The 27,154-nt window shown below is 39.7% G+C and overlaps 1 protein-coding gene across 3 annotated transcripts in view; it reads right to left on the minus strand.

The window, feature by feature from the left end:
- The window catches only part of Sparcl1 (SPARC like 1), a 34,192-nt gene extending 12,992 nt beyond the window's left edge, over positions 1-21,200 (minus strand). Inside the window, exons 1-3 of one of the 3 annotated variants that reach the window (XM_010606734.3) lie at positions 20,809-21,199; positions 3,214-3,278; positions 369-518 (exon numbers count right to left, since the gene is read on the minus strand). In XM_010606734.3, coding sequence (XP_010605036.1) covers positions 369-518; positions 3,214-3,267 — 204 coding nt within the window. In that variant the 5' untranslated portion in view covers positions 3,268-3,278; positions 20,809-21,199. Of the gene's footprint in view, positions 1-368; positions 519-3,213; positions 3,279-20,808 lie in introns of all 3 variants that reach the window. The other 2 variants (XM_010606735.3, XM_010606736.3) reach the window with 2 other exon arrangements.
- Between the last annotated feature and the right edge of the window lie 5,954 nt (positions 21,201-27,154).

Here is a 27,154-nt window from a genome sequence, read left to right on the forward strand (position 1 = left end):
AGAGGAAAAAAAGTTTGTTTGTTAAACGGATGATAATGCCATCACATTTAAACATTTCCTAAGGTAGCATTTAATATTTACTCTTCTTTTTCTTCACATATTATTATACAAATATATCTATGATGTTCTTTATGTTTTATAGACATAGGTTCAACTGGAATTTGAATTGTAAAATAAAAAAAAATATAGCATTTAACCTGAGGAGTAAAACTCATTAATCCTTATAACTTCTAATGATTACAGGAAGTTGATGGGATGTCATGTTTAAAGTGGTGACATGAATAAGGTAATCACTTTGACCTTGCTTTGGATATTAAATCCTTATGAGAACTAAAAGTATCATATTAATATGATGATGTTACTTCTACCTTATGGTTGGGATCATTTTCTGTGGAAGCTGTAGTTTCCTTTTCATTGTTTGCAGCTTCAATTCTTTCAGTAGGGATTTCCTTATTTTTGGGTGTTACCAGTGTTTCAGCGGTTGGTTTGGAATGATCAGATAAAAATCTTGCATTTGTCTGAAAGAATTAAAAACTTGTTTGTGTTATTCTTATCTAGATGCCATGTAAAAGTTGGTAGTTTTTCTTTTGTTATCATTAAGAGTAGCTCTATGCTTCATGCATATCATCCGTTAAAACATTCCCTAGAATTTTTAAGGATACAAGTGAATGCTCAGAGTATAATGTTCAGTGAGAGAATTCTAATTGTGTTGAAAAAAAGTCATACAGTATATGCAAAGGTTGGGTGAAAATTGGACATCAAAAAAGAAAGTAGTTCAATCACGATTGCCTTTGAATTTTGGAATTACTTTCTGTTCTTTAAATTTTTACAAAGCATTTGTACCGTATAATTTTGAAAAGTGTTATTAATTATAAATTGGAAGTCAAATAAAATTAGCCACAGGATATAGTATTATGAATTTCCTTAATACTTAAGTATCCATTGACAATTAGCAGAAAAGCTTGTAAAATATTTTATTAAATATTTGGTTCTTAAAAGGTAGGCGTTCCCATCTACCAGGAAACCTTTTAATAAAAAGCATTTTAGTCTAGAACTAATTCAAAGATTATGTAAAGCAAGGCTGGGGGCCTGGTAGATAAAGACACCTGTGGAGGGTTATCCCAAAGAGAGCGATGGCTGTGCCTGTTTCCAGGGAGGCTGGGATGTGGGAGAAGAGCTGGGCAGTGGTGCATGATGGGGAAGCTCAGAAACTTCACCCTGAGGCCTTCCTTCAGTTCTTGATTCTATTTACTTTCTATGTGTGGTCGACAAGTTGTTAATTTCTACACTATTGTCTCTAAGGTGAAGTGAGCAGCCACGCCAAGAAAAATTTAGGTATATAAAATGTACTTTAAATTTTAAAGTTACCTAAGTTAAAATTACTAATGGTAATATCATTCACCATAGCTCTTCTTATGAAGATGCTGTGAATATCAGACAGCAGGCATATCTAGGTGTCAGTACAAAGCTCAGACTTTGGGTAAATTCATTTTTACTCCATTAGCAAGTCCTGTGGGGCTGACTGTGGACTATATAAAGCAAGCCATGGGGTATAGATCTATCTTTAATTTGTTTTCCTCTTTTGCTTCTTATCCCCTTTTCATCTAAAAGGGTTAATAGTTTTTGACAAAGTTTCAAAAACAGCTATAAAGAAAGAGGAAAAGGAAAAAGAACGGTGTCTCTTTTGGTGCATTGCCATGACAGTGACGGATGGGGAAGATATTAGGTTCATTAGTGGAGGACCATGATCTCTCTCTGCTCCCCTCCTCTTCCACTCTGTTCTCTGAGCAGAAAGAAATACAACAAATCCATGGCTGCTCTTCTTCTTCAGAAATACATGGTCGTTAAAATTCTCCCTTTTCATCGTGCCCACAATTATATTTATTCAACATGCCCCCTGGAAATCCATTTGGACTTTCTCAACCACACGGGATCCGAGCAGGTGAGAAAAATGGTAATGAGATTTTCAATAGGTCAGTCCTCTGAGAAGTTACAGTATTTCCTCATTTGGCTGGGTCTGCTGATACCACATTGCACTAGAAAAGAAACATCTGGAATGTGTCTGTAGGGAGGCGTGGCATGTAAACATTTGGTTCAAAGACACTTTTGATGCTTATTTACAAAGCCAAAAACATTGCAAAGGCAAAACAAAATTTTCTTTTTCAGTAGAAAACAATGGTTTGGTGGGTGGGAATTTCTTTCTGTGATAATTTGTTCTGACTTTGTAATTTCCAAGTACAATGTATAATTTCAGCTGGACTAGCTCCATGTTCCTTAAGCATAATTCTTAGCTGTGGTCATAAATTCTGTTTCCTAAGCACTACTTGAAATGGGTGGCATGGACTTTGTTTCTGCTGACACAGGTGTCAACCAGAAGCAGCCGTCAATTATTCAAAAAGCAAGAAGAGGATTTTAGAACTAGAGAGGAATGGAGGTAAGGGACAATGGAAAAAGGGCTTTGTCTATTTAAATGAGGTTGTTCTTCCATTTGATGAATGAGAAAAAATAGTATAAATCCTTTGGTTTAACTAAAGATGTTATGAATCTTTTGTAGGACATCTAAAATTATCATCCCAACCCTGGCTCCACTCTGTGCTGCATTAGGGTTGCTGACATGGTTTTCAGGATCGTGTGTTTGAGTGCAGCTGCTCTACTGCTTGTGCACGGTGGGACCAGTCTATCTGGCCTGGATGGAGAATGCATTAGTCCTGTCTTCTTGTTTGAACAGCATCACAAAGATGAGCCAGTTTGTGATGACCATAGCATTCTTGATACCTAAACCATTGGTTCCTGTTTTCATTACAGATTCAGAATTTCTCAGCCAGTATGTATTTGATCTTGAAGAAAATGCTGGTGAGTTACACGTACACTCCAAGTTAAATTCTTCTATGTCTCATAGCAATGTGATAAGATCCATAGACTTTATTTCTTCCTGTCCTTATGGTATTTGGGCATATTCTGTAGCTAATAAACTGATAACACTTTTAACTATACATTTATTGTATGGAACCTGATAGTTCTGAGAGATATTTTTCAAAGTTGCCTTATCTTGGTTTTTTAAGTCATGCATTCACTGTCTGGACAATAAAGATTATAATTAAAACAAACAAGAGAATTTCAAGGCACTGTTTAAGAAAATATTCTTTTAGGTGGAGGGTTTCTAAACTGGATGTCAAGAGGGAGACAGGTAACAACAGAAGCAGGGAAGTTTACCGGGATTGCAGCTGTGGTTCCCAAGAGACATAGGAAAAAAAGTTCAGTCTTCATGGTTTCTAGACCTGTGAACCAAGAAAATAATTTCATTGATGAGTAGATGTTTCCTTAAGAAAGATAAAAGACAAGCTTAGCAAATAGTGAATTTGATACTATCTTTACAGATGAACAGGTCTGAAAAGACAGATTAATGACAATTATTACCTAATTTTTTCTCTGTGAAAATTGCTTCTTTGTCCTCTACAATGAAATAAGCATTAAACTAACTGGCAGAAAACCTTGGGCAGGCAGGCCATTTACCCTTTCTTAAAAATAATTTTCTTTAGGGCCAGGGATTTAGCTCAGTGGTTTAGTGGCCTGCCTTGCAAGCACAAGGACTGGAGTTCAATCCTCGGTACCAAAAAAACCCCAAACTTTTTCTTTTGCAAGGGGCAGTGAAAAGGACCACCTAGGCAATCTTCTCTACATTTTAGAATTCTAAAACTCAAAACAATTTTATGAATTTCATGAACCTCTAAATGCTGCTATCTTTTCCCCTCAAATTAGCAAGCCTTCTAAAATATATTTTGTGATTATTGTATCAAAATAACATCTTTTATATACTGAATTTAAAGTTAAGAATAAATATATGTGCTTTCTATTGTTGATCATTTAAAATGTTTTATTCTCTTAGTAAATGCTAATTGTAGAGTCATTGAAAAAAAATTTTTTCCCTCTCTATTCCAAAATGTAACATTTGTTCATTTACTGATTCATTCGTTACACGAGGCTGGGTTACTTTTAGTTGTAGGGGGCTAGCCTGTGCATTGTCCTGGTCTCTACCCACTAGATATCAGTAGCCAGCTCCTGTTCCCTCCTACTTATGACCACTGATAACGTCTCCATACATTGTCAAGTGTCCCCTGGGGAGCAACATTGAGAACTACTGGTTTAGTGGAAGAAGAATGGTGCTTTCAGGTTAGCAGGATAAGAATTTGAACTCTGAACCACACTAGCCATTTGTGTGATCTCTGGCAAGTCACTTAGTCCTCTGGACCTCAGATTGCCCACCTAAGAATGGGGATAACAACACGGACTGTTATTTGTATGTGTTAGCCCCACCGCGCCATCAGATGCCTCGATGTCTGGTTAGACACTGTTTGTGGATGCATCTGTGAGGTGTTTTTGAAAGAGATCAGCCCTCGAATCCATAGATTGAGCAAAGCTGATTTTCCTACCCAATGTGAGAGGACATTATTCACTCTGTTGAGGGCCTGAGGTACCGAAACCAGAGGAAGGGACGATTCTGTTTGCCTGGCTGCTTGGGTGGGACATCGATCTGTGGTTCTCAGGCTGAGGCTTATGCTGTCACCCTTACACTTCTTAGGCTCTGGACTTGGACCAGAACTCAGACCATCAGCTCTCCTGGTTTTCCAGCCCTGAGAGTCAGACTGGCATGCTGGTCTCCACCTCAGAATCCTCAGGCTTTTGTAACCACAGGAACCAAGTCCTTGCAACGAATCTCTCTCTTAGTTCCATTCTTCTGGAGATCCTCACTATAATATCTAATACAGTTTTGTAAAATTTACAAAGCGTATTAGTAAAAGTGCCTAATACGTAGGAGTTGTTCAATAAATTTTAATTCTTCACTTAACTTCCAGAGAAGTTGTTACAATTCTTAAATAAACAATTTGTAGCCTAAGAAGATAATATAAATTTTGCTAACAGGTGAGAAATATTTTCCCATGGCACATTTTTTTTTTTTTGAGACAGGGTTTCACTATGTAGTTGAGACTAAACTGGAACTCACTATGTAGTCCAGGCTGGTCTCAAACTCACAGTGATCCTCCTGCCTCAGCCTCCCGAGTGCTGGGAATACAGGTGTGCGCCACCACACCTCTCACATTTAAAGTCCATTTGGCCACACATTTACCAAATTTCCCTTTAACTCTAGGATCCTTCCTTATATTAATTGCAAACAACAATGGAATTAGGCTAAGGGACTCTTACCATATTTTTTCTAGCAAGAATAGTTAAAAGTGTTGTGGGTAGAAGGCTTTTTTTTTTTTTAAATTTTGTTTAGTTTGGTTTTTGCCATGATATTGGTAGCTAATTAAATTTGTGGGAGTATTATTTTAATTTGACCACAAGATCTTACAAATTTCTCCCACCTCCCTAAACCTAAATGTAGATGAATGTGCCCAGATGTGCGCCACCACACCTGGCACATTTAAAGTCCATTTGGCCACACATTTACCAAATTTCCCTTTAACTCTAGGATCCTTCCTTATATTAATTGCAAACAACAATGGAATTAGGCTAAGGGACTCTTACCATATTTTTTCTAGCAAGAATAGTTAAAAGTGTTGTGGGTAGAAGGCTTTTTTTTTTTTTAAATTTTGTTTAGTTTGGTTTTTGCCATGATATTGGTAGCTAATTAAATTTGTGGGAGTATTATTTTAATTTGACCACAAGATCTTACAAATTTCTCCCACCTCCCTAAACCTAAATGTAGATGAATGTGCCCAGAAGACATATGTCCATTTGGCCTGAATATTTGTCACTCATTCACTCTTTTATTAACTTCACTTTCTGAATGCTTACTACACACTACCTAAGTACAGGCATACACAGCTCCTGCCTTAAGAGTTACAAAGAAGGAAATAAGTAAGTGCATGAGTTCAAATGATGTGATGATTATATATATAATTCAATGGAAAGAGATAAGCATTTAAAGTCGGGTAGTTAATAGTAGCTAGCATTTAGGCACTGTTCTTAGCATTTCATTCATACTGACTTTTAACATCTTCCCTACAATTTCATGAAGTAAGCATTTCGGTACAATCCTTTTGCTGTTAAGGAAATTAAGGCATTGTTTAAGATCACACACCTAAGAAGAAGCTGCAGAGCAGATATCTGAGACCTGGCTGTAGAGTTTTCCTAGATTTAGTCTCATTGGCTAATCCATTCATGAGTTCATGCCTCAAAGGGCTGATTTAGAGGTGGGGCCTGACTGGATGAGGTAGGACCCTGGGGATGTTCGTTTGAAGAAAAAGTGGCCATTTCTTGGCTGGTACCTTCCTTGCTTTCTGTTTCCTGGCTGCCTCAAAGTGAGCAGCCTCCACTACCGTGTCCTTGCACCATGATGGTTCTTCCTGGGAGCCAGCCAACCATGGACTGAAACTTCTGAAATTGTGAGCTAAAATAAACCTTTCCTCCTTTAATTTGAGTATGTCAGGTCTTTTGTTCCAGCAATGACCAGCTGACCAATATACACATCTTCTTCCCCTTGGTGATTTCAACCTGCCCAGGAGCTCTAAGTTCACTCATTAAAAACAAACTTACCCATCTTTTGTTCTATATAATTAAATTGTAGTCTTTATGTTAATCTAAACCTTATTTAAGAGAGAAAAATATTCCTGAGTTAAAGACTTTTTGTTCTCAAGGGAGGGGTATTTTCACATTGGTTTTAACCCAGAGAAGGTTCTGGAATGTGGAGACCCCTGGTATCCCTCCCATAGCTGTAGAGAACATTTTAAGGCATAGTACAAATGTACAGTTTGTAATGTAATGGCTAGCTTTGCAGGCTTCTTGAGATCCCATTGTTTCTTGCCTTTTCTTGATTATTTACTTTGTCCCAGGATAGAACTATGTTTTTAAGGAGTTGTGTATTTATTTCAAACCTAAAACTGAAAACAAAATTTAAAGACAGAATATGGCCTTGTCATTTAGAATTATTCAGGTAGGAAATCATCTCAAGTTTCAATAATAAAGATGATGTCCATGTTGGATCGTGCAGGACAATCCAAAATTTAGAATTTAGAAAGAAAGAAAGAAAGAAAGAAAAGGAATTTAGAAGACCATGCGTTGTTCTATGATTTTCTACTTTATCCTTTAAAAAAGTCACTGGGTATGTCTGTTTCACCAAGCAAATTATATTTGCCACTTATTGATCAAAATAATTTCATGGCCTTTAGAGTTTTATTTAAGAACTCTCCAGCCCTTATGAATTGCCCAAATGTGATGATTTGTATAAATAAGTGAGTGCAGAATTTTTCTGGGAAATGAGAGATTTTTGAAGGCAGCGATCATACTGAAGACTCAGGGAGGCTTAATTCGCTGATGCTTGCAAAGTACTTTGAAAATGAAAATCATGATGTCCTTGTGCAGTATGATGAATAACATTTATTCTTGGATAAGTAGAAAGGGATTTATTTTGAGACATTCAAATCTGGTGTGCTGCCTCTACCAAATGCAGATTGTTATCGTGCAGAAAAAGAAAGTAAAACTCTAGATGAAACATGCAAAAATGAGACAGATTTTGAATAAGTCAAATTATTACTCTTGAAAACTTAAATGTACAATGTTGACTTGAAATTAGATAAATGTTACCTCTCCCAATGTATGAGCTTATTCACAGGCAGATGCATGGTTGAAAGGACACTTAGTGTGGAACTGGAAGATCTAAGTTCCAGACCTAAACTGCCTTTCACCCAAAGGACTGGTTAAATCACTGTTTTCTTTATAGAAGTAGGAAAAACAGTATCACCTTTTCTATTTGTTCTCTAGAGTTATTTTGGGACTGAAATGTGATCATCAGTTATTTGGTAATTTCATCAACTATAAACATGCAATTATCATTTCTTGAAAACAAAATGGCAGAAAATGGCTTAAACCCAATAACTAATCATTCACAAGTCATCTATTTCTTAGTGTAGTTAAATAATTTCTTTCTTTTTAATACCACTGCTTATTTTCAGGAATCTTATTTTCAGGCTGAAGATGAGGAATGGTGGGGAATTTCAAAGGAGTTCCTTTTCTTCTGCTGGGTATGGTGTGTCTCATCACCAAACTTCCAGGAGAATTTCAGCTGAAACTTTAGGCTTAGACAAGAGTCATACTGCATTTTATAGGTAAAGACTTTCTAGGGAAACCCAGCATTTGGAATTTCAAATGCCTTGCCAATCTACAAATGAAGCAGTTATCTGGATGAAATATTTGGCATAGTAGAAGTAGGTCTCCCACTAAGAAGCAGACATAAATACCAGCTCTCTTCTAACTCATATTGGGAGCTTCCTGAGGTAATATTTTACATTTCTACTGTAACACATACATTCTGTGGTAGATTAAGCCCAGCAGTACATTCTTTGCTCTCCCTCTCATTGAGGTGGAGTCTAACCCCTCCTTCTTGAACCTGGGCTGTGCTTAGTGACTTTACTCAAACCAACGATTGGTGTTCTGGGACTCTTCGAGGCCAGGTCATAAGCAGCCTTGGAGTTTTCATCTGAATATCTTGGAACAATCACTTTGGGAACCCTAGCCACTTAAAAAGTGCTGTCACACCACAGAAGACACCACTTAACAGTCCCCGATGACCCACTGGCTTTCCTGTGACCTTGTAACACACAGGACATGTGAGTAGAGACATCTGGGGCACTTCAGCTAAGTACCTCTGGGTGATTCGCCCACACTCAAGACCCACAAAATCTTCAGACTTTATAAACTGATTTTCAAGTCACTAACTTTGTACATAGCAATAAATAATTCAAATAAATATGATGATTTTATATGGAATAGCACTAGCTATATTTAGTACATTATCAAGTATAATACAAGTAGAATCATTTGAATTCACCAAAATATTATTTTATTGAAAAGTACGTTTTCATCACTGACTTTAATAGGAGCTGACAGTACATGCCAGGTGGGATGGCAAGCACTCTCCTAAGGACTCCCCCTTGGACCTCCCCTCCTTTCACAGCAGAGTCACCCAGGAGACCTCCTGAGCGTCACACTTTGCCGATGTTCTCATCCTGATTGTGGAAGTCAAAGGGTGTCCAAAAGGGGTGACTTTCAGGGACATTCTCAAAGATCGTTGTTTCTTTTGCTCTGAAGAAATTAGTACATTCCTCCTCTTCTAAACTGTGCAATTGAGGGATTACCAGGATTGCATTGGGAGGATCCCCACAGGCTTCTTGTGGGCAAGATGGTGTGATGGCCACCTCTCCACACCTCCTCACCATTCCATTTGGGGCTCCCCATACTTCCATACCACCCACTCACTTCACTGTGTCTTGCTCCACAGCTCCCAAGGCCTGAATCCACACTGGCAGCACTCCCTGCCCCACAGTGTACCAGGGGAAATTACTTTGGCCATATTTAGTTTTCTTGGCTCAAGTTATACTCAAGTCTGTCCGACTGTTTCTTTCTCCGTGAATGCAGGATTTCTGTAAATTTACATTTCTCCCCCACCCCAGTCCTATATCTGAGTTTGACTCTTCTATTTTTCAGAGAAGAGGGCTGGACACATTGTATGACCTGATTACCTCATGGATTCTATATCCACTCATAAGTATGACTCACCAGAAGGCCTATGGCATTTGTAATTTTGCAGAAATTAATAATATTTGAATGATTTTGGCTCATTAAAAATGAAAATTGGCCTTTGGAAGCCTAGCTCCCGAAATGTGAAGATTGTTTAATTCTGTTCTTTTTCTGCCTTTTGCTCTTATCCCTAGCTCTTAATTTATTTTTCTCTGCTTCCCTAGAACTTCTTTCCTCTGAATGCCTTGTTCTTGGCTTTCTCCACTCATTGCTTTTACATGAATTTCCCTTATTAGTTAAACTCTACTGGTATAATATAAAACTCCTTTGAATTCAGTGGAAATTGTCTCGCTTTTGTTAATAGAGTAAGCTAGTTGTTAAATTCTGCTAGTTCGGAGAGGAATTTCAAGTGCTTTCAGCTCTCTGAATGCATCCAGAATTATTCATTGGGGGAATTCTCTTCCAGGATTAAGAAAAACAGCAAATAATGCCTGAGAACAGTTCCAAGTAGCCTCATTCTCATGGTATTGGGACGCTCTGGGGAACAATGGTGTGCTTTGAGGGTTATTTAGTTCTGTGTGAACCTCGAATGAAAGTGCTCACTGCAAGCACAAGTCCCTCGTGGTCAAAGCTTCTCATGTACCTTGATTAGGACCAACACATAAAATAGCGGGGAACAACTGTTAGCCTGGTGGTGTAACATTACTCATGATCTGGCTTCTCTGAAAGATGCAGATACAGTCAATCCTAAAGGATTTCATGGTTGGAGTTAGAGGAGTTCTTTGAAAACAGGGTAGAAAGCTGTAGAGGGAACACTCTAGGAAGATTCCTTCAAGGGAGGAAAAGATACAGCTGGTCCACAGCTGCCCCGCAGCTGTTCCTTCTCCACCTCCCACCCTGGGAAGAAGTTCCCCTGGATATCTGGTATCTTCCCCGTGCTTCTTCCCACCCACTCTCTCCTTTTCCTCTTGGAACTGTCTGGTCCATATGAGTAGAATCAGCAGGTTCTCTGCCCAGTGGTTTCTGTTGTTTTCAGTTAATGGGAAGCCCTGGCAGGAAGGATTGGAGAGGCGAAGAATAGGGCTGGGGTATGTATTTTTCAGCTCCCTTCTGGGGATTGTGTTTCTTTGCTGCAGGTTGAAGGCTCTCCTGGTGATCCTCATCTAGTATCTATCGTCTGGTTCAGAAAATTCCCTCTCCTCTCAGGTACAAGTTTAGCTTTCTCTTGCATGTTCCACAGCCCCTTGCAGCTTCTAAGCAACCTTCCACACCTTGGTAAATACAGTCTTAATTGTCTCCTCAAGCTCCCAAATTTGACATTCCTATCTCGACCTATCATTTTCTTCCTGAGTCTTGACCATACAACCTTTGATTTCAACTTTAGGATTCATTGGTGTGTATGTCTTCAGATGTCCTCCCAAGGAAGCTGCCTCCTGCTGCCAGGGGTTCCCTGTTTTAAGTCTCCTAGAGATGCCTCAGCTGGTGTGCTTTTAGAGAACTTTAAATATGTACTTGGGCTTTATTTTCTATTGGCTCTGGTGCTGGGGATGGAGCCCTGGGCTTCCGGTCTGCTAAGCTTGTGCTCTACCACGAAGCCACACTCTTAGGCCCTCGTTTTATTTTCTAACACAGGAGAGCAGTCTTCATCTTTGAAGAGAATTAGAAGCTATTTGAATATGATCAGCATCTAACAAAAACGATTTGCTGATGTAATTACAATCTTTGAAGATGCTGTGGAATGGGAGAACTTTTGAAGGAAATATGGGCAACGAGCCCTAAAACATTTTGTGTTGACATTGGCGTTTTGTGCTTTACAGTCCTCTCCTTTCTCTCTTTTCACGCACTCTCCAGAGTGTTATGACACTAGGACTAATCTGGGATCTTAGGAAATAAATTAGTTCTATTCTTTTGCCTTTCATTCCAGTCCTCCCCTTTTTTCTTTCACATCAGAGAAAAGCCAACATTTTACACACTGTCCTAAGAACACTGTTTTGGGGTAGTTAGTTCTAGAACACACAAAAATGTCCTGAGTCAGGAGTAGTTCAACTAGTTGAATTGAAACAAAATTGTATTATGAGTAACCAGTACTGTTCAAGGTAATATGTTGCTAATCTTTTTGGACAGTGATTATTTTAGGCCATGCAATACTCAATTGTATATATTGTCTTCAGAACCCAGGCTGTGGATTCCTGGAGCTGTCAGCCCTGTTATGAAGATACTAGGAAGCCATGAGGTGAGTCAGCCACCTGTGCCGTGACTACAACCTTGGACCTGACTGTAGCTGTAATCCAAACACATACAACTTGTGAGAAAAAAACCCAAAAACCAAAAAACAGCAAAAGGCAAGACTAATGTAAACATATTATGTGGGCCTGTGGGAAAAAAGGTTAATAATATCCAGATTTCAGGCTACAGTAACCATATATCTTCCTTTTGGGAGCACCTTTCAAATTAGAAGAAAGCACTTGCTTTTGAAACCAAATACTATTGCGATGACAAAAAGACATCAGTCAGCTGTATTTATCAGGGAGCTGATGCTGGTAATTCCATCCCCCTCCCTGTATGTATTCAGAAAGCTACTTATTATAAGATCTCCGGATGAACCATGGTTTAAACCGAAAGTTCTCCTAGGTGAAAAAAGCTTCTAGTATTTTCCTCTCTTTGCATTTTAGAAGATTATTGCAAACCTCTTCTAGAAAGAGATTGATCCGAACTCTATTATGAGCCCCACAAACCTACTGTTACATGCTGGAGATGGGACCAGGAAAGAAGAAGAGGAAAAGATGGCACATGGGGTTCAGCATTTTAGCTTTGTTTCTTCTGAATTCCAACAAAACACCATATCAATTTAGAGTTAAATCACATTGCTTGGTCCCCAATATGAGATTGAAGGAATCCACTGACTGGAGGGTTAGAAATGATTGCAATGGAGTAGAAGAGCATGAACATCTGACCAACACTTTCTTGGAACCATTTACAGGTTTTCACTGACTTACAGTTAAGTGAATTTTGAATTTTTTAGATCTCAGGCTACCTTCACATCAAATCACTGTCACTTTAGGTAAGTGATTAGGTAACTCAGGTTGACTCGAATTAGTAAAACTGCTTTGCTTTCAGAGGTATTTAAGGGTCATTTTAATGGTGGATTTGTTAACGGTGGGCATAGCACTCACATAAACATAGGCTAGAGTTGTTCTTATTTAGGAAAACAAACAAACAAACCCACTCCACACTCCACGTACTATCAGTTAAAATCTAGTAGCTGGATGAATACTTATTCCAAAAATTTGCCTATTTTTGTCTTCACAGGTAGCAAATTTGGATGTTATACATATCCAGTAGACCACAGTAATTGTGTGATAGGGGTAGAGATTTGAATACGATGTGGTTAGTAATGTTATTATTTCATCAACTATAGACTTGTGGCAGCTACTTGTAAAACATGGATCTCCGCAAATCACTATTTTGAGAACTGTCTGTATTTATCTCAGGTTTTAGGCATTTGGGGTGACTCTTTTCCAAGCAATGCTGCCACTTCTCACTAGCCTTAAATAAAAGGCTGGCTAAATGTGTTAGAAAGACTATTGAGTATGTCAGAAACAAATGACAGAGGAATATTGTTAAATAACTCACTCCTGATTCTTTTTCTTATTGAACACGGCCTTTCAAGTTCAAAAAGAAAAGTTATCTTATTGAATAAAAAATTGTGTATGGAGGGAATAGACATTGCCTTTCATTTGCTTTGCCTGACTAAAGGATCTTTAGAAAATTCCCCAAATTCCTGGCATTGAATATAAAAATGTCCGATGGGAGAATGGGACTAGTCTTAAAAGATGACCATTGGTCCTAAGGAGGTAAGCCAAGGTCTCTGTGACCTTTCTGCATGGTTGCCTCAGAGAGAAGCCCCTTTGTTTGGCTTCTTCTTTGGATTAAGAGGATTGGCTTTCACCATGGGAGAGATTGTAATTGGATTTCACCATGAAAAGAAGTAGTAATTCGATTTCTCCACAGCTCTACAAGCTCTGTGCCTGGAGAAGTGAAGAAAGAGGCCTGAAGACTCTCTGGCTGGAGATGCAGCCCAGCCAAGCCTGCAGACTGTGGTCCAAAAGACTCAGTGGGACGGGCCCCCACATGTGACAGCCACGCCCATTCTCTGATGCATCAACTCGGTCTCTGGCCTCTGAAACCGAGCACATGGTCTTCCAGGTTGAGGGTGGGAAGCAATAGCTAACTACACCTGAGACGTTGCATTTGGTGGGGAGTGTAGGACATTTCTCCCAGTGAAACGGTCTCATCTCTATGTCTGTCTTGAAATTTCTACTTCCTAGAGAAGGAGAGGATGTCTACGCATGGCCCACCCTAAACACTGCTCATCATCTATATCAAGGAGAGACTTACACACACAGTGAGAATAGATTTTGGGTAGTCTGGTTCACTTGGTGTTCCTTTTTGTAATTGCTTACATTTCGATTCTGTAGTCCTTTTCTAGAAATTTAAATTGAGGTTAGGTAAGAGTAGATTTTTGTCTTTGATTTCTTTTCAGTTATCATGTTTTACACTTAATTTAGAACATAAATTTTAAAAGATAAATTTTATTTTTGAAGTTCTGCATCTTGCCTTGCTATGTAAACCCATTTAGCATAAGCAGCTATTTTTCCTTCTGTTCTTCTTTCCTCCTTGAACTCTTTTCTCTTTCCTTTCTTCTCAGCATTTGCAGGCAGCATGAACACAGGTATCTGTCCCTTGGAAAGGATTCCTCCTTTCTACCGGTTGCAGCAGTGGCTCCTTGTAAAGTTTAGTGCGGCTAGTTCTGCTTCAAGCCTTTCCAGTTGAATTTCCTAGTGTTTTCTGGAGTTCCCTGGTATAGCTGCACTCTGAGTTGTGGGCTCCTTTGCGGGCAGCCGTGCAGAACTCTCAGTGCCCCTTCCCTTGTCAAACCAAGGAGTCTGCATCAGTGCTTTAGGTTTTCAAGGCAGATGCCAAATACTTAACATGTGCATCTCCTTTGGCCTAAAGTTGAACAACCAGAAAAGGATATACCATGTACCCTTGAAAACAGAGACATCTGCCTTGACTGCTCTCCCTACTGTGATCCTTTTCTCCTTCTTATTGGCGTTTCATTTCCTGAAGTATGTACATCCACACTTCCAAATAAGGCCAGGTATTTTCTGTTGAATTCATGTTTATCACAGGAAGCCAGTAGGCTGCTATTTTTAGTAATTATTATAACTCTGAAAATTTTCCTTTCTAGGAAAGGTAGTAAACAAAATGATTATTATAGGTACTACATAATCAGACTTAAACAGAATGTTCTTCTCCTGGCTTTATGTGAAAATTAAAGGCTTTGTTATCAGAGAGCAAATCCCTTAGTCAGATGTTGGCTACAAAATGCATGTTGTTACCTGATCCAGAGTTAACACTAACGCTTTAGAGCTTTTAAAGTATTAATGAGTCTCTGGGGAGAGCTCTATGGCATGGCATTAAAGTCACCTGAAGGGGAAACAAAGCTCTTCTATTTTGAATTCTCTGCAGAGTCACTACTGAGTTATCAGGTGTCCCTGTGCTGTGAGTGTGAAGACAGACTCAGTGATACAGGCTTCTCTGGACCCCTGGCATCCATCTGTCCGTCACCCTTCCTACCAAGCCTGCCACCACATGTCTTAGCTACATAGAGATATAGTTTGTGCTGGCCAGGGCTTTGAGTCTGAGTAGAATTCCAGAGATGTTGAAGATACACATTCAGCCTGAGCCAGGCAGAGTGTGTATATTTAGTGGTCAGGGAAGGAGGTTTTTGTTTTTGTTTTTTCTCTCTCATTGAGTTTATTGGTACGTTTTGGGTATACGGTACAGTTACCTTCATCATTGGGATCTTGTACCTTCACATGACAGGTCTTGGTTCTCATTTTTTCCCCTTATCCCTTCGCTCCCTTCAACCCCTCCTCCGGAAGGAGGTTTTATGGGGGGAGGATTTACATCTCCTACTGCTCTTTCTTGCTCTTAGAGGAACTGTCTGTTGGTTTGTCAAATAGAGCGCGATCTTTCCTGCTCCGTCTCTTTTTGCAGAAGATGTTCATGCTCAAGGACTTCTTTTGCCAGCACTCACTCCTCTCACGCCCTCCTCCCAGAGTTGACCTCTGTCTGCCATCAGACCAGAGAAAGCCACCACCGACCTTGAGTGGAGCTCAGGTTTCTTATATACTCTCTGAAAGCACAGATACTTGGTCCTCATAATACTTTTCCTAGCATATAATTATTTACAGCATGTGTTTGACTATAATGTAAATGTTTCCACCCCTCCCTCTCAATCATGCTATTTGGGACTTGTATACCCTAGTCTCACACATAAAGGCCACTGTCTCATTACTTAATTTCGAACAGAAAAACTACCATTCAAGAAAACAATCTGAAAGGATCTCAAGCAATGCTTGTTTTTGTTCTTCACAAGGTCACTTTGAGGGAATGGATGATAAAGGAGGTAAAGAAATTTAAGAGCAGGTTGAGTCCTTATTCTCAAGTATGACTTCATTATCCAAGCGTTGAAATTACACAATCTTAGAAAAACCACAGTTCAGAGATGCATGTGGCTTTACATAAGCCCTTTGAAAAGCACTGCAGAAAGCTGTATCGCAAGTAATTAAAATGTGGAGTGCATTGCCTCAGAATGAGGACTAATGTGGCGTCAGCATATTTTTTAAAGGTGCGTTAGGAATGACTTGCCGAAGAGTTAGTGATGTGCCCCGGACTAGATAATTACGGAGTGGACCCGCCGTACACAGACACTGATGCGAAAGATGCACGTGAAGGGATTTAAAAACTTGCTTCATAAAATGTGAGAATGGAGTCATGTTTAGGAGTTTAAAATATTGAAAATTAAGTGAGATTTTCAATGTATATGTGTGACAATAGGTTAACTATCCTAAGTATACATTATAATACAATTATCCAATTGTACATGCAGCTTGGCCAAAACTTTTTATTGGGACAATGAAGATGTCTTTGTATTTAAGGTCACCTTATACTTGGGCACATGCGGTTTTTACTACTCTGATGATTTGACTAAGACCCATCTCCCTGAGGATACTGATTGCCACAAGGGCACAGCAACTCTCTAGCCTGACTTCTCTGTTGCATCTGTGGCATTTCACACTGGATATATTGTCTGAGACATAAGATAAAAATATTACTTATTTACACAATTGCATGACCTAGAAAACTCCGGAGAAGCCAGAGCAGAAATTTTAATAGAAAGCATTTCCGTAAGATATTTTCATACCTTTAGTTCTAGTGTTAAGATGAGAAGAATCTTTTTCCCTCTTCAAAAATGTAGAATATATTTCTTTTTTTCCCCCTCTTTGCAAAACAAATGGTTCACATCTATGCTAAGATATTTCTGGGGTCACTATTACAATTTACAAACTAGGTTCAAAAAAGCCATTCTGGTGGGAGTGAGACCTAACCATGAGAAGAGTTGTAACAACTACTACTTGCTGAGCAGTCACATCCAGCATTGTGTTGATCCTGCAGTGATGCTAAGGAGTTAGCGCTTTTCTCCATTTCATAAGTAGGGGAAGCTGAGGCTCCTGAGCTTAGCAGCCACCCTGCAGCATCTCACTCAACTCCCATGATAATTTCATGACTATCATTACCTCTGTTTTACAGATGAGAGGACAGAGGCCCAGAGTAGGTAAGGTTAAAAAACTAGAGAGCAAGGGTGCCAGGGTAGCTCATTGTGAAGAGAAGAGTCAGGGAGAACTTGGGAAATGGGCTGATTGCAGGGTGTTAGTGATGTGTTACTGAGATCACTTCTATTTGTCCCTCTATTTGCTTTCCCAGTTAATTTCCCCAGTAGACTAGCCACTGTTTTAGTCATTTTCATAATTCCTATTCACTGAATCTTTTTCTTTCTCATTGAGTTTATTGGTACATTTTAGGGATACAGTACAGTTGCATTCATCATTGGGATCTTGTACCTTTACATGACAGGCCTTGGTTCCCTTTTTTTCCCCTTGTCCCTTCCCTCCCTTCCCTCCCTCCTCCCTTCCCTATTTACAAATACTTTATTTCCATTTTTTCATTTTCTCATGTTTTTTTTTCTTTTCCCTTATTACCTTTCTCCTACCCTTCCCACTTTCCCTACACCTTTAGCCCTTTTCTTCCTATTTCATGTTGTCAATTATCACATTAGGATCTTATGTACAATTATAGTTTTTCACACCAGAGAAACTATTCGGTATTTATACATGTATTCACTGAATGTTTAAAGGAAACATTTAGCTACTGCAGCCAGTGTGCATAAGTTGATTACATAATAGGAAGGGGACAAGCCAGGACTGGAGACTTAATTTCTAAAGAAGGCTTTTAAAGCCGACTAAGAGCTATTTCACAGAGCAGGTCATGACGCCTGAGTCTCTCTGTGCCTTTTCATCACTATGACGACAGGCTGCTCCTGTGTCACATCCAGGAAAAGCAGCTGACATCTCAATGCTAGGAACAGAGGGGAGAGCTTTACAAAAAACAAAAAACACAAACAACTCCTTTCCTTTGAGTTTCAGTGAGAGAGGCAAAAATATCCCCGAGAGGAAGTCAAAACCCCTATTCTTGCCTTCAGAAAAGATCTGAAAGGGAAAATGTTGGGGGCCTTCTCCCCTGTCCAAGTAGGCCAAGAAAGCAGGAGACACCGCAGAGAAGCCTGTCTCCTTCGCCTCATGCAGGCTGGCTGAAAGCTCCTTGGTTTCATTTGACTTGCCTGTTAGGAATCTGCTAATAGAAGGAGCAATAAAGGCTCTGCGTAACAAATGCCTCCCGCCGAGGGCCCCAGGGGAGTCCAGGAGGGCCAGATTGATCTCTACATTTCTCTGGATTAAAAAGCCAACTCAAAGAGTATTTCTTTCTTGAACTCCCACTTTACTTCCAGAAACATCATTCTAGCTGCATACCCCACTGATAGATGAATTTCTTTATGAGCAACCAATACCATTTCCTATGTATCAAACAGCCTGTCAGGGCACTATGCTTGATACTTGAAACATATCTCACTTGAGTCTTATGATGGATGGGTTGCCCGTTCTGCTTTATAGGTGGGTAAACTGAGTCCTGGAGGTCTGAAGTGACTGCCCAGGCTCATAGAGGCAGGGTCAGGCTCCAGGCAGGGGTGCTGGCCTCTGAAGTCCCTGTGCTGTCCACTCTGCTGAGCTGGCTCTGAGGCCTCGACTTGGCATGGGCAACTGTTGTAGAGCAAAATGTGTGCCTTTCGATAGGGACATAGAGCTAGGCCAATACTTCGTATTAGCTGTGATTGACTACTTACTAGGTCTCAGGCACAGCTGCTGCTTTCACTTAATTCTCATATCAAGTATCTGCAACATCAACAATCCTTATTCCACAAACGAGGGGACTACAGCACAGAGAGGTTAGGTCCTCTGCTCAAAGTTATAGAGCTATTTCATGGTGAAGTCCAGGTATAAACCAGATCTATATGGTCGCATACAAACCAAAGCCCATGGTCTTACTTTACTGTTCAGCTCCAGACCTTCAGCACAATCAGTCAGGACCACATGCTCTGTTTTCCAGAATTCTGGCCATTTTTAGTGCCTATGACAAAAGCCAGGCTGGCTCTCAGCAGAAGGAAGACACCCCATAAGGTCCATAAGAACCAGACCGGGGTCCTGCCGGGCATCTGCCTCTTAGGCAGCCAGTCATCTTGGACTTAGGGGACCTCAGAGTGACATGTGAGAGTAACACACACTCCAAGTCTCTTAAGTTAGGTTCTTCTTGATGAACAAATGTACTCAACGTGGATTGGTCACTGTGTGGAACTTAATAAAAATAATAGTCAAGAGGAAATGAAGTGAATCGCCTGGATAGATCACTGTGCAGTTTCATTTCTGTCATCACTATTTATTGTTTTTCCTTAGTTGACATGTGAAACTGTACTATGAGAAGTTCTTGAGTTAAACCCTAAGGGACAAGGAAAAGAATCCCCAGTGTTCTAGTTGCTCTGAGGCTGTACAGAATGTCTCTGAAAGAACAAGGCAAGATTCATGAGAAATATGTATGTTCCTTTCCAAATCATGGAAGGCAGCATTAGTTGACTGGATGATAAGCAGATAAAATAGACTGCTTTGCTTTGCTAGATTTTGTTGCATGATCAGGCACATACACTCATACCTGTCCCCAGAAGGATGTCTGTCCAGAAAATGTACAGCATTAACCATAGTTAAAAATCATCAAGCTATAACTGAATGAGCTGCGAATGGAAAAAGCTGGTATCCATGAGAACGGGGAGAATTAAAAAAATATGTTTTGCTGAGCTGGACTGAATGAACATCTCTAATCAGTATGCTGAGGCCCTCGGCCAGAGGAGAGCACAGAGACAAGGCCAAGGTGACACTGTTCACCTCTCTGCAGATGAAGGCAAGGCCAGCGAGCGGCTACTCCTGCTTTGCCTTGTGGTGTGCACTTTCAACAGTATCGATCAGCAGTGGAAAGCAGGGTTTAACAGCAGGAGGAATGAGTGAGCAGTATTGCCATGTGGTGAGAGAGTGGAAATGATAGTGCCCTCATGGAATAAGAGTAATAAAATCTCCTTCGCTCTTTAATTCTCCTTCCCCCGTTTTGTTTTTCTATGTAAGATATCGTTAGGAATTAGGGAAATTTTATGTCTATAGCGGTTGTCTTAAATAATAGTAGGAGATAAAACCCAATTATTTATATGGCTATAAAAAAGAATGAGGGAAGAGATTACTCAAAATAACTTAGAAATGTTTAGTATTTTAGGGATTTTCCTACCTCTGAGGAAAGCAAAATGTTCCATTTGTATACTGCTGTTAGGTACAAATGGATTTAATGATGGTGATGAAAAACTTCCGATAATTTAAACATGGAAACCATAAATTATTTGATTTGAAGCCTTTAAAAACTACTTTCTCTATGGTTTATTTGTGTATTTAACATAGCGATTCTATAAAACCCATCTCAGGATTTAGGATTTCCCAAGATCTGAATGCTACTTGGGCTAACAACAGTTCTACATTTCTATTCTTAGTCTTTACTAAAACTATCATTTATTAATATTCACTATTTAACCTCAGAGTTAGTGAACAGAAACATGAATACAATTAGTAAAACTCCCTATTAAGTAGCTTTTCTATAAATCATGTAAGATATTTTTCTTTTTGTAAATACGTGGCTTTGTCTTTTGTAGGCAAAAATATTAAAACAGTTTTGTTAGGTTATGCAAATCAGTTTAACAAATGCAATTACACAACACAGTAAATCTATTCCAATTTTTACCTTCAGGTAGGTGGCTGGACCCAGAGCCTCGGCAGAAAATTGAAGTTGGATCTCCTCTTTGCACACAGCCAGGAAATAAAAGTTTGATAAAAGCCCAAGAGAAACTCTTTACATCCCTTCCCTTGTTAGCTCTGCTTCTTTGCCCAGAAGCAATCAAGACCACTGGAGTTGAAATTCTGCTGCCCTTTCAACTAGTCAGGGTCTGCAGTGACAGACGAGACTTTGGAGGTTGGCACTAGTGAGGATTTCAGACTGTCATCGATTTTGCTGCAGATTCCTGCCCTTCTCTAGCAGCGGGGCTCGGCTCGCTCTGCCGGCAGAGCAAACCCAAAGGGAAGGGAAATCTAATTCTGCTGGCATGCAGGGAGTTAACAGCCCTCCCTCACACTCTCGTTCTTGCAGGCTTATAACTTGGCCAGGATATAAGCCGTTGGCTCTTTATGCAATTTTTCTTTTTCGCACAACTCTGAAAGGTTTTATGAGCAGGATCTCTTCTGTGGGATTTTTATTTTAAGACCTTGAAAAGAAACTTCATGCTGTTGTTTCTTCCTAAAGGCAACTGGGGAGTCGAGGTTAAAGAAGAGAAGGATAATTGCACCAGATGCATTTTTATGCTGTGCAATTGGAAATTGTTCTCACAGACACAGCCAGGATTTTATAGCAGAGTACTTCAGCTACTTGAACATTTCTAGGAGCAAGATTTGGAAATGTAGGTTTGGATAGACCACTGGTCTGCCTATTCAGGGATACTGCAGTTCTTAGCCTGTTCTCTCCTCCACACAGCTGTCTGCCATGACACAGTAAGGTCCATAGAGGACTCAAGAGTCCTTAACAAGACTTTCTCTTGTGAAGCAGACTGGCGGTGTATGCTTAGTTTTGACATGGCATTCTGGTTATTTATGTCATCTCTTCTGCATCTATTGCATATTTATGATGTGTCAGACACTGTGCCGACAGCTTCTTATGCATTGTATCAGTCAAATTCCCCCTGGTCTATCAGAGGTAAGGTTTACTGTGTTCCCATCTGAGGGTCTGTGTAGCACCCTGGTTAGGTCTGCAGATTTCAGCCCAGGCAGGCTGAATTTGCACTGTTGACTTTCCTACTTCTAAGCTGTATGACCTGAGGCAAGTTTTATAAGCTAAGATTCCATGTCTTTATCTACAAGATGGGGCTTCAACTATGGAAATGATGAGAGTGTTTATCTCAGGCAGTTGTTCTGAATGTTAAGTAATTTACTACAAGAAACTGCACAGAACACCCTTGGCTACCTAGTAGGCACTCAATAAATATTATTAGCTACTGTGGTTTGTAGAAAAGGAAATGAAAGCTCGGGAAGGCTGTGCAGTTTTTCCAGTCTCCAGCTGTAACTAGTAGTGTGGGATTCTGAGCTGGATACTTTGGTGGATGGTCACACTTGCATGTCACTCAACTATAGCACCTCTTTCCAAGCAGGCTGTTGAACCCCTTTGAAGGTACAGGATGTATGTCTTCTCTGTCCTCCAGATGCCTAAGTGCTCTGCCTGCTGCAAATGCTCCTTTAATTCTGGATCAATACTGATAATTTAGTATAGTTTAGATTTTCCAAATGTATGCCAAAGTCCAGCAAAAGTGAAACAAACTAGTAAAAGCAACACCAGATAAAGCGAAAATTAATCAAAACCTGGGTTATCGTTTTAAGTAAATATATCCTCTGCCAAATCTCTCTAAACACCTTAGAAACATTTGCCTTATTTATTTTCAGAACTCTGCAAGAGAAAGGTAACAGAAATTATCTCTATTTTGCAGTTGGGGAAATTTGGGAGCAGAGGAAACTGGGCAATTTGCCTGGGAACCAAAACACAAGTCACAGTGCAGCTGGGAACAATCTCAGTGTTGAAGATCAGGGTTACTTACTCCAAACTGCCTTTCCAGGGACAGGATGAAAGGATGTGATGTCCTTGTGGCTCTGACAATAGGATGTTTTTCCTTAGCCAAGGTCCACCGTGTGAGCAGTCTCCTTGGAGGAAGGATGAAGGGCTGGGCTGTGTTTGTCTTGCTTCTCCCTGGTCACCATGCACATCTGGTCATAGAAATGTGAAAGAAGCAGATGCTGTTTCTCCCATTGTCTCCTCAGGGGCCTGGGGGAGGTGAGAACATTGCAGGGTAGGTAGGAAAAAAATTTTGTTGAAGTTGTCTGAAGGATTTTCCCAGGGCTCTAAAATATTAATTTCTGATTTCAACTAGCATTTGCTATTTATTTGAGATGCCTTTGGGAGGTTGAATTCAGGTAATAACATCAAATCAGTGAAAACAGAGATTTTAGCTAGAGAGCTATGGAAAAGATATTTGACCAACTAAAATATTTTTTTGTAACACTAAAGTTCACGTATTTCTATGAAATGATCAAAATAAAATTTCATATAGATGTCTGTTTTACATAAAAATAATTTTGTTAAAGCAAACTAGATTCTTGTTATAAATGTACTTATGTATATAGAGTTCATTTGTACAAAGCAAAACTTGAGAATTTTTATTTTCCACTTTACAGGATGTTTTCTTACTCTAAATGGTTACAAAGATCCACTGTATTACTTATAACGAGAGAAGAGAGAAAAATGATTAGTAAGAACTGAAAGAGTTTTAAACTCACATCATCTTTTAATATGACTTTATTTTGGGACTGTTCATTGGCAGGTTCCCAGAGTTTTATTGTTTCTGAACCTGTGATTTCTAAAATAGTTTACAGCTCATTCTTCTGAGAATAATAGCTGCCTCCCAGATGGAGATGTAGATCAGATTTAGAAAATATATACAATCTTTAAGTGTAATGGGAGTATTTTGATAAAGAATTTACTCCATCCCTATCTACGAACTCACCCACGTATCAACTTGCTTAGAGCATTCTAAGCTGAAACTTTTTTTAAAAACCCTTTAGTGTTGAGGTTCCCTTTGAAAATTTGTTGAGAGCTGTGGGCAAACATTTGAAGGCCATCTATGAACCAGCCCCTGACTCCTGCCTTCATTCAGGGTTTCTATGAGGCGAAGAGCCTCTCAATCAGGAGAGGAGCAACTCAGCCCGCAAGATCTGTCTTTTTTTTTTTTTTTTCAGCTTTGAGTTTATTGGTACATTTTAGGGATACAGTACAGTTACATTCATTGTTGGGATCTTGTACCTCTACATGACAAGTCTTGATTCTTATTTTTTCCCCTTACCCCTGCCCTCCCTTCATTCCCTCCTCTCACTGTGTCTTAAAACCCTTGATATTTAATTCTTGCTTCCAAGGCTCACACTCGGGTTAATTTTGACTTAGGTACTAACCTCTGCCTGTACAGTCTCTCACAAATGCCAGTACTACTCCTGTATCCGGGCACTGAAAGATTTCAGGTTTCTCACCTCAGCCTTGGCTATCGACCCCTAGGTCAATTTCTGACAATGGGGGTTTGTACCAGCCCAGCCCCTCTATGGGACCAGTCACATTCTCTATCGGGTCTTAGGCAGAAGTTTGTCACACAGGAGGCAATAAACAACAGAGTATCAAAATGTACACAATGCTTTGTTAAATTAAATGTGACTAATGCAATTAACTACTTTCCCTAATAATATTCTTATCCCTCCTCTCACTGTGTCTTAAAACCCTTGATATTTAATTCTTGCTTCCAAGGCTCACACTCGGGTTAATTTTGACTTAGGTACTAACCTCTGCCTGTACAGTCTCTCACAAATGCCAGTACTACTCCTGTATCCGGGCACTGAAAGATTTCAGGTTTCTCACCTCAGCCTTGGCTATCGACCCCTAGGTCAATTTCTGACAATGGGGGTTTGTACCAGCCCAGCCCCTCTATGGGACCAGTCACATTCTCTATCGGGTCTTAGGCAGAAGTTTGTCACACAGGAGGCAATAAACAACAGAGTATCAAAATGTACACAATGCTTTGTTAAATTAAATGTGACTAATGCAATTAACTACTTTCCCTAATAATATTCTTTGAAACAAAGGAAATAAAAATAAAATGGTAAAGACAGGTTAGGACTAGGTACATTTTAGATGGCAGACTAAGCAGTTTAACCTTTGTACATTAGGCAAAGAGAGAGCTCTGGAGAGTTTTCCTGGTGATGGTTAGGAAATGCAGGAAATACCAGGATATGTTATGCCGCAGTAACGGAGAACTTGAAAAATATCAGAGATTTATTAAATAAAAGTTTTCATTGTTGTTTTATTTTGCTTTAGACACTCTGTTTATTACAGATCTGCTTCAATTTTGTTGCATGCTTTCACTCTGGGATCCAGGCTGATGGAACAGTTCCCTTGATAAAAGCAAAGAAGATATGGAAAATTATGTTTGGTTCTTAAAGCTGCCTAGGTGTGCTATACATCATTTCTACCTGCATTTCATCCATGAAAGCAAGTCATGGAAGTGCTGACTTCAGTGGAATGAGGAGGCGTGTTCCTCCTACCTAGTGCAGGAACCATAGGCAAAAGAACCAGAAAATAGATTTTAACAGGGAATGGGAATATAAAAGACACTTTTGAAAAAGTAATAGGGAAAAAAAAGAAGAAAAGAAGATAGAACAGGCAGAAGCAAAGTTTTACAAAGGAGGGGAGAGAAGAAATAAAGGGAGGAGAGTAAACAGAAATAGGGAGAAAAAAAGAAGAGGCAGCTCTATAAAATACAAATAAATAATTGAGGGAAATGTGACAATAGAAATATAAGCATCAACACACAAAACATGTAAGGAATTCAAATAACTAAACAGGAATAAGAAAAAGACCTGATTAAAAGATGGTTAAAAGATTTCAATAAACATTTCTCCAAGGAAACTTGCATATGACCAACAGGTTGTGAAAAATGCACAATGTCACTAATCATTAGAGAAACGTGAATCAAAACCACAGTGAGATCTCATCCCAGGTAGGGTGGATATTTTCACTGAGACAAAAGATAGTACTTGCTGGTGAGGACGTGGAGAAGAGGAAACTGATTGTTGGTAGGAACATAAATTAATATAGCCATTCTGAAAAAGTGAGGAAGCTCCTCAAAATGTTCCAAACAGAATTACCAAGTGACCCGGCAATCCCAGTGCAGGCATATAGCCAAAGGACTTGAAATCAGTGCATTGAAAAGTCATCTGCACTTCCTTTGCAGAACTATCCACAACAGCTAAAATATGATTAGCCCAAATATCCACTGTCTTAGTCAGCTCTCATGTCACTGGAACACAATACCTGGCATCTACAGCTGGCTGGAGGAGAGGTTTACTTTGGCTCACGTTCAGTTGAGATTTAGTCCATGGTCCGCTGGCTGTAAGGCACTGTGGCAGAAGGGTGTGGTAGAACAAAGTGCTTAATTCACAGAGGTCTGGAAACAGAGCAGGAGACCAGCAGCAGACTACATAACAGGGACTATATACAGTACCCGAAGCCACACCTCTACAACTCACCCAGACCCACCCAGGGGTGCCTTCACCAAAACCCTGGGTGGCTCCCAGTCCAACCAAGATGACACAACCAAGCTTGACTGTCACATCCATCAGTGGGTGGGTGAGCAGAGAAAATGCAATACATATACACACATATACGCACACACACTGGAGTTCTTTACAGCCACAAAAAAATAAAAGAGTAAATTTGTGCCATTTGCTACAACATGGATGAAGCTGGAGGACACTGTTAAGTGAAATAAGCCAAACTTAGACAAATCCCATGTGGTCTCACTCACATATAGACTTTGAAAAAGTTGATTTTGTAAAAGTAGAAAGTATAATGGTGATTACACAAGGCTGAAGTAGTTGAGGGGAGGAGGAGATGTTTGTCAACAGACGTGTAGTTACACTTACATAAGAGGAATGAATTTCAAGGGGTCTGTGTATAGCAAGGTTGTTATTGTCGATAAGGGTATATTATAATCTTAAAAAATAAAGGCAGGGACTATGTGTGTTCTCACTACAAAAACAATAAGGATGGGTGGTAAAGCAGTAATTAGCTAGATTTAGCCCCTCGCTACACAGAGTCATGTGCTGCACAGGCAGGTCAGTGGTGGAGCACATACACAATGGTGGTCCCAAAGATCACACTGTCGTCTTAGTTTGTCTAAGTCCTTCCTCTCTTCGCGAGATGATGAAATCACATGACACCCTCCTAGATTATGCCCATCCACATCATTGAGAAATATATTACTGTATTTCAGTACGTCATCTCGCACACAATAAAAACATATGACATTATTTCTCAGTTAAAGATGTAAAGGTGAATGAAGCTTAGCGCAATACCAAATCTGTGGCTTCTATGGAGTTTTAAGACGTAACAAATTGCCATGAACTGAAGACATTAAAACAGCAGAAATTTGTTTTCTTGAAGCTCTGAAAGC

This window comes from Fukomys damarensis, unplaced genomic scaffold (genome assembly GCF_012274545.1).
Source record: "Fukomys damarensis isolate Sample0158 unplaced genomic scaffold, DMR_v1.0_HiC HiC_scaffold_37, whole genome shotgun sequence".
NCBI lineage: Eukaryota > Metazoa > Chordata > Mammalia > Rodentia > Bathyergidae > Fukomys > Fukomys damarensis.